Source organism: Syngnathoides biaculeatus, chromosome 8, assembly GCF_019802595.1.
Source record: "Syngnathoides biaculeatus isolate LvHL_M chromosome 8, ASM1980259v1, whole genome shotgun sequence".
NCBI classification, from domain to species: Eukaryota; Metazoa; Chordata; class Actinopteri; order Syngnathiformes; family Syngnathidae; genus Syngnathoides; species Syngnathoides biaculeatus.
The window spans coordinates 10,019,318-10,035,774 of NC_084647.1; the positions used below are offsets into that span (position 1 = coordinate 10,019,318).

The following is a 16,457-nucleotide window of genomic DNA, read 5'->3' on the forward strand; positions in this document are numbered from 1 at the left end:
CGCACCACAATGTCTCACCGTCCCCCTTTTCAGTCCCGTATTGTGGAAATTGGGATTTCGTCTATATACAGGTGCATCTCGATAGATTAGAAAATAGTGGAAAACTTAATTGCAGAAGTTTAATTTCAAAAGTGAAACTCATTAAAGTAAAATGTTTCATTTAGGATTTTCTTTTTTGTAGTTTTGCAGTGATGCCTCAAATTTACCATCTAGAGAAATTAGAAGAACAAATCTATTTGATCCAGAAATTAGGTGGGAATTTGCTCTCTGAAAAGTATTTTCCCATGCGTTCAATTAGTCTTTCATTTTTTTTGCAATTGAACTACTGAAATAGATTTTAACCTGATATTCAAATTTATTTAGATGGATATGTGAGCAGAAATCATAGAAAATAAACTGCCATGCAGCTAGAATAGCGATGGCATCAGCCAAAGTTCATGGCGATTCAAATAGATGAAATGAAAAGCTACAGTGGAACTCATATTCATTTTTTTTTCCTAGACTGTTGGCAAACCAAAGCACCTTTGCACCTAAAATGAATGGAAAAGCCTCAGAATCAAGTTTACCTTTGTTCTCAAGAATAATATAGAGCTGAAGCACCAGATTATAAGATTTACCTGCCCATCTGATCCATTCCAATTTGGTGGAATTAAGGCTATATTTAGATAGGTGGAAGTATTAAGTTGCAGTCCCTTTTTCTTTTTTTTTTTGTAATCAAGCTCCAGCACGTCTGTGCATTCATTTTTTTTAAAATTGTTTTTCAATTTAATATGTTAAAAAAAAAAAGTTATCTCATGAATATAGCCAGTGTCCGCTCAGGACGACTTATGTGTAACATGGCGATTAAAAAAAAAAAAAAAAAAAAAAACACATGAGCACAGGGGTTTCAAGTAGCAGCTTGTATGGCTCTACGTTTTCGGGAAGTTGTCATTTGCTCCTCACCAGGCCATTTAGTTTGATACATCTGTAGAAGTGGATGCGATCGAAATACATAAATACTAAGACTGTCGTTCAGTAGCCAGTTACAGCACTATTTCCAACTCATGATTTATTTCCTGCAAATAATGTAATCTGTTTGTTTCTATCTACGCTAGTGATGTGTAGTGGCAGGGAGAACAATTAAATGGTAACTCCACTAGTTGGCGTAGGTCCACTTAATCTGTCTTTCCACTTGTTGCCATTCATACAACAGAGTGATTAATAGCTTTGTGTTCAATTGTGTTTCACAATGAGTACATTTGTCAGTAAATTGAAATGAGGCCAGCTTTATTTTAGTATAAAGAAGTCGCTTTCATTTGTGAATTCATCTATTTTATGGTTTTCTGTCTTTTCTGTTATTTGCTTAAAAACTATGCTCAGGCCATCACAATAAAAGTATTACTTTGGTGCCCTCTTGTCGCATTTTGCTGCAAAGGGACTATGTTGAAGTGAAATGAGGACTTTAATTTCAACAAAAGTGCTTTGCTTCCACTTTGTGGCCTCTTTAAAATCTTCCTGGGGGCGGGGGGTAAGTTGCTCTTGGAGCTTCGCTATTCATGGCAGGGCTGGGTCGTTATCCCTCCCAAATAGGTTGTACTTTTGGACATTTTTTGTTTAGTGAGGTGCTGTGAGATTTATCTCGTCGTGTAAAATGTGTGCCTTGGCTCAATGGAGTTCTTGTATCAGATCTCATTTGATTCTCTGGCCGTAGCTAAGTCTTCATATTGGTCACAACAACACAGGACAGTAGTCAGTTACCACACTTTTCCCCTAACATGACGTACAAAAATACTCTTTTAATACATTGTTCATTGCACTATTTTTTTTTTTTTTTTAATCTTTTGGGTGGACGTGTTGACTCATCCGTGGATCAGGTTAGTTAGGTTTCTTTGGGGCACGGTGGCGAGGTGATGGGAAGATGTGTTTTCTTTATTGTCATTACAGTGACGCATGGCGTTCCGTCCAGTGGTAGTCATTGTAACTGCCCCCTTACTAATAACTGACCTCATACGTTTGTCAAAATACATTTTTCCCAAGGCTTTGTCTCTCGTATTTTTTTTTCTCACCATGAGGTAAAGTCGGAGGTAAAGGGCAACGTCTGTCGTACGACACGGGCTAACACCGAACCCCTCGAGGACCTGTTGTTTGTTTGTGCCACTGGGGGGAGGACTCATCATCACATTAAATAAATATGAATCAATTACAGACACTCCCCTACTTGGGAACATTTTGGACACACTTCCACAAGTCAGGATTTAAAGTTTGGCAGCTTCAGTTTGGCGCCACATTTTGCCACAACCCCTGCAAGGCAGCACTGAAATCAATTGGAAGATATGCAGTGTAGTGAAGATGATGGCGGAGGCATTTTCTCTTTTGGAGGGTGGTCTACATGTAGTTGAGCATCAGGACCCCTGTGGAGAGGTTTTTCTTGAAGACTGCTACCCATTTACAATGAGAAGCATGAGAGTGGTGGAAATTTCCTTGAATCATTTCTTCAGACAAATGTATTATACCTCAAAATGTAGGACCCCCACCCACGGCCATCTTGTGGCATTTTTGCATTTGTTTCACTATTGGCGGCATCTTGTGGCGTCAACCACAGCGGCTGAAATCATTATTTAGCACGTCAGTATTTTTCTAATTAAATATATTTGCAAAAGTAATCTTGATCTGGACATTTCCCCAGATGTTGCGAACAACTCAAGTAATCCAAAGAAAGTAGGAAAAAACTTCAGAAATTAGGTTGTGTGTAATCGTGTGAAATGACCCAGGGAAAAAATATGAAACATAACTGGTCTCTATTTAATATTTTGTACAAAAGCCTTTGTTTGCAATGACAGCTTCATGAAGCGTCCGGTATGGAGAAACTGGTTACCTGAATTGGTGTGGTGTGTTTTTGGGCCCATTCCTCCACAGAAGCAGTCCTCAAATCTTGAAGGTTCTGTGGGCTTCTTTTATGGACCACAGGTTTCAGTTTTTAACATAGTTTTTCAACTGGATTCAAGTGAGGGGATTGGCTTGGTCATTCTCCCAGCTTGTTTTTGAAACCACTTGAGAGAATCCTTGGCTGGATCATTACCCTTCAGAAATGTTCACTACTGTTTCATTTTCATCCTCCCGGATGGAAGGAGATTTTTGTCAAGTATGTTGCAGTACATTTGCCCATTCATCTTCCCTTAAATCATGGGAAGTATACCAGTTGCATTTGATGAAAAGCAGCCCCACACGATCACGTTTCCACCGCCGAACGTCACTGTAGGAATGGCATTTTTCGGGTGATCTGCAGTGCCGTTTCTCCTCCAAACATCGTGGTCACTCTGGCTTCCAAATAATTCACCTCACCCAACCAGATGATCTTCTCCCAGTATTTAACTGGCTTGTCCAAATGTTGTTCAGAAAACTTCAAATGAGTTTCACTTGCTTTTTCCAGCAATGGGGTCTTGTGTAGCAAGCGTGCATACAGCCCGTGCCAACAGAGTACATTTCTCACGGTATTGTTTTCCTTGTGACAGCAGTACCTGCTACATCGAGGTCTTTTTTTGAAGTTTTCCACAGGTGGTCCTTGGCTCTTGGACATCTCTTCTGATTATTCTTTGCACTGCTCTGTCAGAAATCTTATGAGGAGCACCTGATCAAGGCACTCGATGGTGTTATGATTGGCTTTCCACTTATGCGTAACGGAACCAACTGTGGTCAAAGCAATGTTCGGAACCTATGGCATTGTTCTGTTTTGCAACAATCAGTTTGCGTTGGTCTCAAGGCAGCTCTCTACTCTTCCTTTTCATGAGACGTGTCTTTATCCACTCTTTGGCAAAGAGAGCTTTTTGTAGGCCATGAGTTAAGACTGAACCAGAAGATATTCAATTCCACTGAACAGTGGCTGAATTGCTATTGGATTACTGATAGATTTGAGGTGTTTTCTTGGGTCTCTGCCTTTTTGGATTTCTCTTTATTCCCATGTTCAATACTTTCACCCTGTGTCATTTTACATTTTGGCCCACAACCTAATTTCTGATCTTGTTTTTTCTACCTTCTTTGTATGTAGAGATTACTTGAGTTGTACCCAACATCTGGTGAAATGTTTAGATCAATAGTACCTTTGGAAGTGCGGTGACGAGTTAAATACTCATTTCAGCCGCTGTATGTTGAAGTGAAATCGTGTCGTTCTCATTACATTTTGTGACATTGTGAGAATTTTGCAGTGCACGCCCTAATACCAATGAAGTTGGGACATTGTGCAAAAACTATTTAAAAATAAATTTGTGGTTTGCAAATCCTTTTCAACCTATAGTGCCATCAAAAAAGTATTGGCCTCCTTCTCAAATTCGTATATTTTTGCAGTTTGTTTAAGATGACCCAAAAAAAAATGTAACTATAAGACAAATATAACCCATGTGAACTTGAAATGCTTTTTCTTTTTTAATGATTTATTCAGGAAAAAAAATTTGAAGTTACCTGGGCCTGTGTGGAAAAAGTCATTCCCTCCCGAAACCTAACAAATTGAGATATTTTGGCCCACGCTTCCTTGCAGAATTGTTGAATTTAGCAAAAATGAAGGGTTGCCAAGCATTAATGGATTTTTTCAGGTCATGTCGCTGCATCTCAATTGGATTAAAGTTTGGAGTTCAACTAAGCTACTCCAAAACCTTAATTTATCTATTTTTAAGGCTATTCAGAGGTTGACTTGCTGGTGTGTTTTGGGTCGTTATCCTGCTCCAGAACCAAAGAATTCTTTAGCTTGAGGTCACAAACTTAGGGGTGGGCATTCTGCTTCAGGATTTTCTATTAGAGAGGAGAATTCATAGCTCCATCAATCACAGCATGTTGTCCAGGCCCTGAAGAAGAAAAGCAGCCCATTACCGTCAGACTGCAACCGGCATGTTTGACTGTTGGCATGTTGTTGTTTTAATGAAATGCTGTGCTATGTTTTCGCCACATGGAACGAAAGACACACATTCCAAAAATCTCAACGTTGATCGGGGCAGTCCATCTAATACTCTCCCAAAGCTTTTTGGAATAACTGATGTTTTTTTTAAGGTCAGCAGTGATATTCACCTCGGAACTCTGCTATGGATGCCATTTTTGCCCAATCTCTTCCTTATTGTTATGTCGTAAATGCGAACCTTATATGAGGCAAGGGAGGCCAGCAGTACTTTAGAAGTTGTCCTGACTTCCTTTGCGGCCTCCTGAATGAGGTACCACGTTTCTCTTGGCGTAATCTTTGTAGGCCGGCCATTCCTGTGAAGGTTCACAAATGTTTCATGTTTTCCCCATGTAAGGAAAATGGCTCCCACTGTGGTTCGCTGCAATCCTGAAGCCTTTGAAATGTCTATTTTGTGGAATGTTTGTTTCAGGTTATAGTAAATTACTATATTTCTCGACTGCTGTCGAATTTCCTTGTTTCTTTTCTTTTTTTTTTTTTTTGCAGCTTTTTTAAAATATTTTTTCTGGCTTTATTCTTTGGGGACAGATTCTGTTTGAGTGATTTCTTGACTGAACAGGTGTGGAGATAATCACCTTGGATGTGATTGGTGAAAACTGACCACAAATTGATTCCCCATAATAATTGCATGATTTAACAAGGGTGGTAATTCCTTTTTTTTTTTTCCCACAGGGCAAAGTAACTTTCAAGTTTGTTTTCTTCATGAATGAAATTGGCATTTAAAAATCTGCATTTTGCGTTCACTTGGGTTATATTTGTCTGATATTTACTGTACATTTTTTGATGATCCTAATCAAAATGGGGAAACCTTACAAAAATAAAATAATTTGAAAAGGGGCCCAATTCATTTTGTATTCAATTGACCACTTGACAACCTATTGACTGTTCAAACTGATCCTTTTTTTTTTTCAAGTGTTTAACTTATTTTGAATTCGATACCTGCAACACATTGCAAAAAAGATGGGACAGGGGGATGTTTACCACTGTGTGGCATCACCTGTCCTTTTTACCAGCATTGAATCAATCCTTGGGAACTGTCAACACTAATTGCTGAACCTTTTTACAGTATTTGAAATTATTTTCCATTGTTGCTTGACTTGTTTAACAGTCCGGGGTCTGTCGTCGTATTTTGTACTTCATAATGCACCGGAAATGTTCAATGGGAAACGGGTCTGGACTAATGACAGGTAACTCAAGTATTGATATTCTGTTGGAGTGTTACTTACTGAAAATATTATTTCTTTGTAGTGTACTCAACAGAATGTAGGTTGGAAGGATTTGGAAATCATTGCATTTTCCAAGATGTCCCAGCTTCATTCATATGCCTTGCCTCAAGAAAGGTTGACAAACACTGTGACTTAAGTTTTAAAGAGGCGTTACCGAATGCGTAGTGACAATATCATAATTGCGTGTTACATAAATTGGGGAGTGTCTGTAAAGTGTTTTGGGTTTTTTTTCGTTTTTTTCCTTTCTAATCAGACATTTCAAAACAACATACATATCATCATTACCAACCCTCATCCCTCATTCTTGCGTTAAGTCTCAGGGTCACCAACTGGATGTCGGCTTGGATCCACAATGAAAGGCTCCGTGAAAGGTGGTCGCGTGTGAGACACCCCCCCCCCCCAGTCTGAGAAGGCCCCCCGGGTTGAAAAGAGAAAAAAAAAGCGGAATGCAGTGGAAGGCTGTGGGGGGGGGGCTTCGGAAAATGAAATGGGGGCCCACGTCGGGGTGCCCCTTTCGCTTCTTTCCCGGAGCCCGGTCTCATCGGACCGCCTTGTGCTTTCCCCCGCAGCAGCCGCACCGCTCGCCGCAACGCAGGCAAGCGCGCAAAGGCAGGTAGCAGCACATGCAGGGCACGAAGAGCGACAGGGCCACGAGGGCCAGCCAACGAGCACAGCATAGGGGGTGCAGATGTCCCCCCATGGAGTCGTCACACGAGCACGGCTCCCAGAACTCGCCCTCGGAGTCCGACATGCAGTGGTAGAGCAGGCTCTCGGCGCACCACACGCATGTCCACTGGCGCAGGCAGTGCAGGGCCGGGTCCGGGGCATCCCTGCAACGGCCTCGGCCGTTCTCCGAGGCGCTGAACACCGAACGGCAGTACACGCAGCGGGAAGAGCACGACGACGATCCCTGCGGGCACAGACTGTCGTCATCGGGGTAGATGGCACCCGTGTCCCCGCAGGTCCCGCCGCCCCTCTTACGAGTCCGCGAGCGGGGTGTGGCCAGGGAGGTGTGTATGCAGCAGGGTGAAGGGGAGCCTTTGCCGGTCTCTTGGGGGGAGCCGGCCCCTGAGGACACGCCGGACACAACGTTGGGGATGGACATGCAGGTGGGTGAGGATGAGGACAGACGCTGGGCCGCCTTGCTGTCCAGACTCACCGTAACATCGCAGCCCCCCGTGCCCACCCCGGACATCTCCTTCTCAAACCGGACCCCGCAGAGCTCTGATTTGTCCTGGAGGCTCCCCCTGCTACCTACGACGACGCCTCCGGTCAGCCCCCCAACCATAGTCCTAGTCCTAGTCATAGTCATAGTGGAACTTCCTTGTCGATAGTCCCCATATTTTCTGGACCCCCGCAGGTCCTTGCACGGATCCACGCTGCGTAGGTCCCCCTCCTCCAGCAGGGAAATGGTTGGCGAAAGGGGGGACAAGGGCGACGAGGCCGGGGGGCCTGCGGGTGGGGACGGCAGAGCGGCGGGCTGAGGCGGCGGTGACGGGGCACTCAAGGCGGCGGTCATTGGCGAGACCTGGTGTTGTCCCGGCCTGGCGTGGATCTGCAGAGACGGCGTTGAGTTACAGAGTCAGGAAGAGAACAGGCCGCCCGCCGCTGTCGCAATTTCGTATCATGTCTCGAATGGGATCAGATTTCACCTGAACAGAGGTCACATTCATCTTCATTTCATATCCTGCACGACCGCAACAAAGGTGTAGAGTTACTCCATTTACCCTTCTTCCCCCTTTCATGCTCTCCACCCTTTTTCTATGCCCCAAGATTTACAGATCAGATCAATCCTTACCATAGTAATTTTTTTACACCTTTTTCCAAGCACCAACATCTACCGAGACGAAAGATTTCCAAACCTTCAGCGAGAAATTCCAAGGACCCCTCATAGTCCTTATGCCAATTAGACATAACTATCACTCCGAAGTTATGTTATAACGTCCTTTATGGCCTATTTACGATGAACAAATTCAAACAAATTCCATTAAATTCAACTCGGTACTTAGCCATCATCGCGAACTGACGATTACCTGATCTGATTATGATATCAGTGCACCAATAAAACAAACACGCTAAACCAATCTGTCTTCCCTAATCTGTTTAACTCCTCCATGTATAGATGGTTAGAGAGAGATGATAATAATTTATTGCAAATGATTTTTTGTACCCATTAAATTATGCTTCTGGGACCCCATTTTGTGAAGTACTACCCTTGCATCCCTGCACCGGAAACACGCCAGATAAGGATTCACGTTTCTGAACACACGAGAGGACCTGACACTCAAAGCTTTCTGTGCTACCTGGGCAGGCGTCTGTGTGGCGCCACCAGATGTAAACGCAAAGTCTTCGGTCCGCACGAAGCAGGTGGAGGACGACTCGCTGGTGACGATGGTGACGGGCTTGGGAAGCATCTCCTTCCTGCTGTTGGATGATGACTCGCTGCCTGTATGGGACTAGCAGAGGTTACACATCATCCCGTGATTCAACACTAAAAACTCTCGTTATTGTGGCTAAAATCACCAAAAGTACAAAGGTGGACCAGGTACAAACAGTTCCATTCAAGTCCGGTCTAGTGTACATTAGCATGGACTGTATTTTAGTGGGCCTCTTTTTCATTCCATTCATTTACAATTTGACAATAGCTTTTTGATGTGAAAAAGTTAGACCATTTACCTTGGAAGTTTTACTTTGACCTACAGTGAAGTAAATAAGTATTTGAACACCCTTCTACATTGCAAGTTCTCTCTATTTGAAATCAAGGAGGGGTCTGAAATTTTCATCGTAGCTGCATGTCCACTGTGAGAGAGATCATCATCATCTTCTTCTTTTTCTTTCGGGTTGTCCCATTAGGGGTTGTCGCAGCATGTAATCTTTTTCCATTTAAGCCTATCTCCTACATCATCCTCTCTCACACCCACTGTCCTCATGTCCTCCCTCACAACATCCATCATCCTTTTCTTTTGGTCTTCCTCTCTCTCTTTTGTCTGGCAGCTACCATCCTCAGCACCCTTCTGCCAACATACTCATCTCTCGCCTCTGAACATGCCCAAACCATCGAAGTCTGTTCTCTCTCACCTTGTCTCCAAAACATCTAACTTTGGCTGTCCCTCTAATGACCTCATTTCTAATCCTATCCAACCTGTTCACACCAAGCGAGAACCTCAAAATCATCATTTCTGCTACCTCAAGTTCTGCTTCCTGTTGTTTCTTCAGGGCCACCGTCTCTAATCTGTAATCGTGAGGTGCATAAAGACACCTCTCCACCCCTTACAATCAGTATGACTCAAACTTGTAATATGGCCAAGACAAAAGTGCGGTCCAAAGACACCAGAGACAAAATTGTACAACTCCACACGGCTGGAAAGGGCTACAGAGAAATTGCCAAGCAGCTTGGTGAAAAAAGGTCCACTGTTGGAGCAATCATTAGAACATGGAAGACGGTCAATCTCAATCGGAGTGGAGCCCCATGCAAAATATCTCCTCGTGGGGTCTCAATGATCCTTAGAAAGGTGAGGAATCAGCCCAGGACTACACGGCAGGACTTGGTCAATGACCTGAAAAGAGCTGTTTCCAAGGTGACTGTTGGTAATACAAGACATTATGGTTTGAAATCATGCATGCAACAGAAGGTTCCCCTGCTTGAATCAGCACATGTCAAGACCCGTCTTAAGTTGGCCAATGACCATTTGGATGATACAGACGAGTCATGGAAGAAGGTTTTGTGGTCAGATGAGACCAAAATGGAACTTTTTGGTCATAATTCCACTAACCGTGTTTGGAGGAAGACGAATGATGAGTTCCATCCAAAGATCACCATCCTACTGTGAAGCATGGGGGTAGTAGCATCATGCTTCGGAGGTGTTTTTGTGCACGTGGGACAGGACGACTGCACTGTATTAAGGAGAGGATTGCCGCAGCCATGTATTGTGAGATTTTGGGGAACAACCTCTTTCCCTCAGTCAGAGCATTGAAGATGGGTCATGGCTGGGTCTTTCAACATGACAATGACCCAAAGCACATAGCCAGGAAAACCAAGGAGGGCTCCGTAAGAAGCATATCAAGGTTCTGGCGTGGCCTAGCCAGTCTCTAGACCTAAACCCAATACAAAATCTTTGGAGGGAGCTGAAACTCCGTGTTTCTCAGCGACAGCCCAGAAACCTGTCTAATCTCGAGAGGATCTGTGTGGAGGAGTGGGTCAAAATCCCTCCTGCAGTGTATGCAAACCTGGTGAACAACTTCAACTATACTAACTAAACTATAAACTATAATTATAAATATAAACTATAAGTTTGACCTTTGTAATTGTAAACAAAGGCTACAGTACCAAATATTAACATTGGTTTTTCTCAGGTGTTCAAATACTTATTTGCATTTGTATCACACAAATAAATTGTTAAAAAAAAATCATACAATGTGATTTTTGAATTTTTCTTTTTAGATTATCTCTCTCACAGTGGACATGCACCGACGATGGAAATTTCAGACCCCTCCATTATTTCTAAGTGGGAGAACTTGCAATATAGCAGGGTGTTTAAATACTTATTTTCTTCACTGTAGCTTGGGAGTTTTACTTGTTCAGGGAGGGTTGTACTTTACTTGACATTGACAAAGCCGTACCTTCAAGTGTTCTCGTGTTTTACCATTTTAGCAACATACCGGTGCTATTTGGGTACACAAAGAAGGACGTGGCACCTGAAAGGACTCCTGTTCAGAACATGTACCAAAATCCTCTGGGATGCTACTCACAGCTTGCCCATCGTCCTCGGTGTCCGCCTCCTCCGGCGTGGACGACGAGGGCGAGTCCGAGCCTGAAACACATCAGAGACACGGTTGAACTAACGATGAAGTCCAAGAATGATAATCAACAACAGCAGGTTTGGGGGGAAAAAAGTGACCTATTTATTATTAACCAATGGATAACAAAAAGTAACTTTAAAAATAGAAAGGTAATACAATTGACTTAAATACAATTGAAAATACGATTAGCTGGTGACCAGTTCAGGGTGTAGCATGCCTCTGACCCCAAGATAGTACAACCGTCACCCTTGCGAGGATAGGTGGATTGGAAAATGGATGGAGGGATATTAGAAAAATCCTGGAAAAATAACTTCAATAAAATCAATATTCAAATATTGAAATTGCAATCTTGTAACTGATTAACTTAAACATGAGCATATTCTACAATTGAATAGATTAAATTAGGAACGGCAAGACGGGCGACTCGTGAGCACATCGGCTTCACGGTTCTGAGGACCCGGGTTCAAACCCCCCCCCCCCCCCAGCCCCACCCCCACGGCCACTCGTGGAATTTGCCGTTCCTGTTGTGCGTTTTTAACCTTAGAGGGGGAATGTGGTACACGCAATTCCATACACACTGGCAGTAACAAAGAAATTACAAGTCATAATTGATTATCTTGTGTTTTAGAGTTTGAAGAATATATGACAGAGACGTTGGTTTTGGGAAATGTGTTTTTCTTTTATCGCGTGTTAGCGTTGAGCTAGCAATTTGGGTGAACGAAAAGGAAGAAACAAAGCTCGTGATGTAGCGGAGCATTTCATTTGATGTTATTCTTTTCTCAGCTGTGTTGGGCTTTGCAGTCATTTTCAGCTGGAATGTCAATAATGAACTTTAAGCATGTAACATCCACTCTTACTTCTTACTACTATACTATGCAGCACTTTAGCAACCTGTTGTGATTAGGTGGGCGCCGCCCCATAGAGGTGCTGAGGCGCGCACGGAGCGGACTGCGGGGTCACACGCCTACCTCGGTCCAGCTTGTCGATGACTGCCTGCAGACCCTTCTCGAAGGAGCTGGCGTCGGCTGGACTCTGGAAGGTGAGGCCGAACTTGCGCTCGTCCACCCGCCAGTGATGAAAGAAGGGGGTCACCTTGTTGTAGACCAGGCCCCTTTGCACAGCGCACTCCAGCATCGGCTAAACAAACACACACACAAGCTATGAAAACGAGTCTTTGTGGACTCTCAGTCTTGGATTCAAAGACTATGAAATAATTGACCCCTGTGTACAGGGCACTTAACCACGCCTCCTGAAGTGACGTCACGCCACGTGAGTTGACGTAAGACAAACAGTAAAAATGGCAAATACAATACAATACATTCTGAACTGAGAGAGACGGCATGCTTCTGATTTCATTCAATCATTCACACGTAGCAATGTTATGCTAGCGCAGAACGTCTCATTCATTCATACGAGACGTGTATTAAAAATCAAATTTAGGGCATATCTTCGTGCAAACACATTCTGGTTAAGCTTCGGCCGCGAGCCACCAAGAAATCAATACGTTTGTGCAGTCCGATCATCGCTAAATATCGCTCAACAAAGAATAAGTGTGTCAATCGTTCACACGCAGCAGTGTTATGCTAGCGGAGAACGTCTCATTCATTTATACGAGACATGTATTGAAAATCAAATATAGGGCATACCTTCGTGCAAACATCTGTTCCGGTTGATATTAGATGGATTTAGTTGATGATGCGGTCTTCCACAAAGTTTGATCCATAGAAGGCATTTTTCGTACTGGGTCTTCGGTTTTGGAAAGGGTACGAATCGAACTCCACCAACTAGCCTTTCAGGATACCTGTCGTCACTATTATAAAGTCCGTGACTACACCTCTTAACCATATCTATTGTTAAAGAACCCAAATACGCGATAAAACGCTAACTAAACTTATACTGGCCCATGCAATGTTGTCTGAGAAAATGGCGGGAGCAAAAACGGGCTTTGGCTTATGCAGATCTCTGGCCTCTGATTGGTCAGTGACGCGGATTGCGCAATATCCACGGAGGGGTCAATTGTATTTACATTCTCTCGTGCATGATTTCATACAATACTGTGCTATTTTGCGGTTTAGTCACGGGATGAGCTGAACTCTCAGGTGTAAGCGAAGAATCCTTCTGGACTGGACTTAAAGGTCTGAACCGACCAAGGGCGAGTCCAGTCGCTCCCATTCACCCTTTGGGGAAAATGCATGAGAATAAGAAGAAGCGCTCACCGCTCGGTCGCGCAGCCTCTCCCCGCGTATGACGTATTCCCTCCACTTGTGGCTCCGCCCCTTGCATATGACCACGTGACTGAGGCCGCCGCCGCCCAGTTGGACCCAGCCGCCGCTGGAGTCGTCACGTGTCATCACCACGGCGCGAACGCGCACGCTGGAGGAGGCGGGAAAAAGACAACATGGGAGCGTGAACGCGCGCCTGTGTTGGGCATCACTGCGTCGTCGTGACTTGTGGCCATTTTGTGCCGCTGTTAAAATGTGGCGTCGGTCGGAGGTACTCGTGCACTCTAATTGAGGACAAGTAGTACTCAGTCCTCATTCAACTTGCGTGCTTCTGTAAACGGGGAAAAGTACTGACTTGGGTTAATGTACTTCAGTGAAAATGTCCACGGTGTACGACTCCAACCTATTTTGACAAAGTCAGGAGTTGAGAGTACAGTACAGTACAGGTATCTCTTTTCTTAAGCAAAACATACCAGAAAAAGCTCCTTCAGTGCAGTATTTTGAGTCTGCTTGTCAGTACGCAGCCATGATATTGTTTTTTAAGATGAGTGCATTTTTCAAAAGGAGATACTGCTTTTCTACCGACCCTCAAGTTGCATTGCGGGATACATTGAGAGCACTAAATAGTGCGGGCTTGGGCTGTAGCCCGTGTTGTCACTCGTTCCTCATTTTCATAGAGTGGACTATATAGTACACTTGGAAACTGTATGACAAAAGCCCACGAGAGATGTGAGAAGTCATTTGGCCAATTATTTGCTTGGACTTGCGTGCAAAACTTTGTGACCTGAGCGCTGTGAACTCAACTCACTTGTAGTGTAGCAGATAAGTCAGCAATTCTGCAAAAAGAGTAACTTCAAGCTGAAGGCCACCCCCAGGTGCGCTTTACTGCCGAACTTAACAAAAAAACAAACTTTTGCCGTTTAAAATTGCCATGCAGCTGCTCCGATTTCGACCTGGCTGGGGTCTGCAACCTGTGGCTCCAGAACCCCATGAGGGTCATTCAGGTTTCTGCTGTCAGAAAACAGGCAGACTGCATTTTTTTTTTTGGGGGGGGGGGTTCCATGAAGGTGGATGATTTGAAGTTTGGAAGACTCCAACAGGTGTTTTGGTTCAGGGGAAGCTTCAACCGAGGCTCTTTGTTCAGAGTTCAAAATGTTTTGGTTTCTATCAGAAATGAAATTCTGTGTTCGCCGCAGCAGTTCAGTTTTGAAATGTAACTCACATACTGTCCAAAAGCCCCAAAAATTATATGCAGTGTTATGTTCACTGGTATCTCTGGCTCATTGTGTGTGTGTGTCTGTGTGTGTGTGTGTGTGCGTGCGTGCGTGTGTGTGTCCCACTTCTTCTTTTATCTGAAAAGCCCCAAATGGCTCTTTGAGTATTTAAAGTTCCCAACCCCTGGTTAGCCTAATACTAACCAACAATGCAAAATGCCACAGGCAGGCTAAAAAAAAAAATAGGGCTACTGTTTTCATGTCAACATTTCAAGCAATGGATATTACATTATTGCAATACTGACAGACATATATTCTCCATTACTGTGTCTTAATGAGGCGTTGTTCACCATTCGGATGTGGACACCAGAAGGAACGGCACAATGTCCACTGAATTGAAGCGAAAAGAAAAGTGGCAAAAATGTTCATTCATTAAGTTTCATTTCATCATGTCATTACTGTATGAAATGCATGAAAATTTTAGGAGGTGGAATACTGGAGATTGCTATTTTTCCTTCAAATATAACAAGTGCAAATGACGTTTTTTGGGGGGTGCGGTTCATTGAGCATTTTCATTCATTTCAACGACGAACTATGTGTTCTGTGCTTCAAGTGCCATAGGAAAGTACAAGTATCTCAAAGCACCACTGTCTAGTGATTATGGAGTCGGGAATGATTCTGAATGCAGTGAGAATCATTTACTGTGATTTTTAGTCAACTATATCGTCCACTGTACAAAAATCTCTATCGAGTTATTACCCTCTAATCACGATATAGTAGTATACTAATTAGGCAGCATGGGTGAATGAGTCCGAATACAGCTCGCGCATGCGCGCGTATACGACGTTCAAGCGCAAGGTGAGAAAATCACAAGAGGAAGAATGAATGCTTCCCTGGCTACACATCAATGAACGCCGCGTGCACGCGCACTGAAACATCGCGATAATTCCATCAGACGATGTCCCCCCCCCACTTCCCCTCCCTTTCTCCTTCTTCTCTTCCATCCCGCCCCTGCTCACTGCAAGCCATTAAGAAGACATCAGACGGGTTTGTGTGTGATATATATATATGAATGGAGTCGAAAAACAAGGCGAGGCAAGGCTGCTTTTTCTGCTTTTGGCTTTTTCTTTCGTAGAATAAAAGGAAAAAGGGAAGGATGTGAGGGGGGAAATAGAGTTGATGATGAGGAGGATATAGTGGGGGAGGGGGAGAGGGGAAGGAAGGGGAGGGAAAAAAAATCACATTTCATTCATAAAGTTTGGCTTTAAAAAATCATAATGAAAGGCCGAGACACGTTGATAAAAAAAAATCACGACGCCTCTCGCCTTGAATGGCGCGACGCTGCCTCCCTCACCCTTTTCATCCTCGCCATATTTTTGCCCCTTTTTTTTATCTTCATCCTTTTATCTTCCCTTTACATGCTGCAATAGTCACATAACAGGCCTCCGTTTTTTAAACAAATCATTATTATTAATATTGTTGTTGCTGCCAGTGCTGCATGCATGTCCATTTTCATTCACGTATAGATGACGTGTTAATGGGCATGTAGGCGGCTCTTGGAACACCAAATTAGAAGAAAAATGCACCAACACAACTGGCTGCGTGTTTCTTCCCTTTTTTTTTTGTCATCATAATAAAGTGAATAAATAACCGTCTAGTGGTGTTAATTCCGGGGGACTTACTCGCCCTCCATGGCTCGCCGTTGCCCGCTCGCCGGAGCCCACCGCGGCGGGCTCTCCTCTCGCGGTGCTCAGCCTCCTCTTCCGCCTCCTCCTCCTCCTCCGCCTCGCAGCAGCAGCAGCAGCAGCAAACGCACACCGACAGGACTCACATCTTCCCCGGCGTCCGCTTGCTCTCCTCCCCGCAGTCGGCCTCCTCTCCGCCGGGGCCTCCTCGACGTCGTCTCGGCCGCCGATCAGGACAGGCTGGAGGTTGCAGCAGCCATTTTCCGCTGGCAGCATCCTCCCTCCCTCCCTCCTCCCTCCATCCCTCCCTCCTTTTCTCGCTCTCGAATCATTGACAGGCTCGCGCACGCGGCGCGGCCATGTGAGGCACAGTGGAATGGGAAATCGCG

The 16,457-nt window shown here is 44.2% G+C and overlaps 1 protein-coding gene across 3 annotated transcripts; it reads right to left on the reverse strand.

Moving 5' to 3' along the window:
- Positions 1–93: 93 nt before the first annotated feature.
- Positions 94–13,247, reverse strand: spred3 (sprouty related EVH1 domain containing 3). 3 transcript variants are annotated; one of them, XM_061827187.1, is made up of 5 exons: positions 13,164–13,247; positions 11,916–12,084; positions 10,897–10,958; positions 8,451–8,593; positions 94–7,702 (listed from the first exon to the last, which is right to left on the reverse strand). In XM_061827187.1, the coding sequence occupies exons 1-5, from the start codon at positions 13,228–13,230 to the stop codon at positions 6,686–6,688; spliced, it is 1,458 nt and encodes a 485-aa protein (XP_061683171.1). In that variant the 5' UTR covers positions 13,231–13,247; the 3' UTR covers positions 94–6,685. The 3 variants fall into 3 exon arrangements, with proteins under 3 accessions (XP_061683171.1, XP_061683170.1, XP_061683172.1); XM_061827186.1 differs by lacking the exon at positions 13,164–13,247 and adding an exon at positions 12,594–12,838; XM_061827188.1 differs by lacking the exon at positions 13,164–13,247 and adding an exon at positions 12,594–12,727 and having other exon boundaries at positions 8,451–8,603.
- Positions 13,248–16,457: the final 3,210 nt, after the last annotated feature.

Bases quoted from the DNA above. Each gene is read 5' to 3' on its own strand.
- spred3 (XM_061827186.1), bottom strand. From the start codon at position 12,792: ATGGTTAAGAGGTGTAGTCACGGACTTTATAATAGTGACGACAGGTAT. The intron at 12,085-12,593 runs GTATGCCCTATA...GTGTTTGTTTAG, and splicing joins GAACAGATGTTTGCACGAAG to CCGATGCTGGAGTGCGCTGT. The intron at 10,959-11,915 runs GTAGGCGTGTGA...GATGTGTTTCAG, and splicing joins CATCGACAAGCTGGACCGAG to GCTCGGACTCGCCCTCGTCG.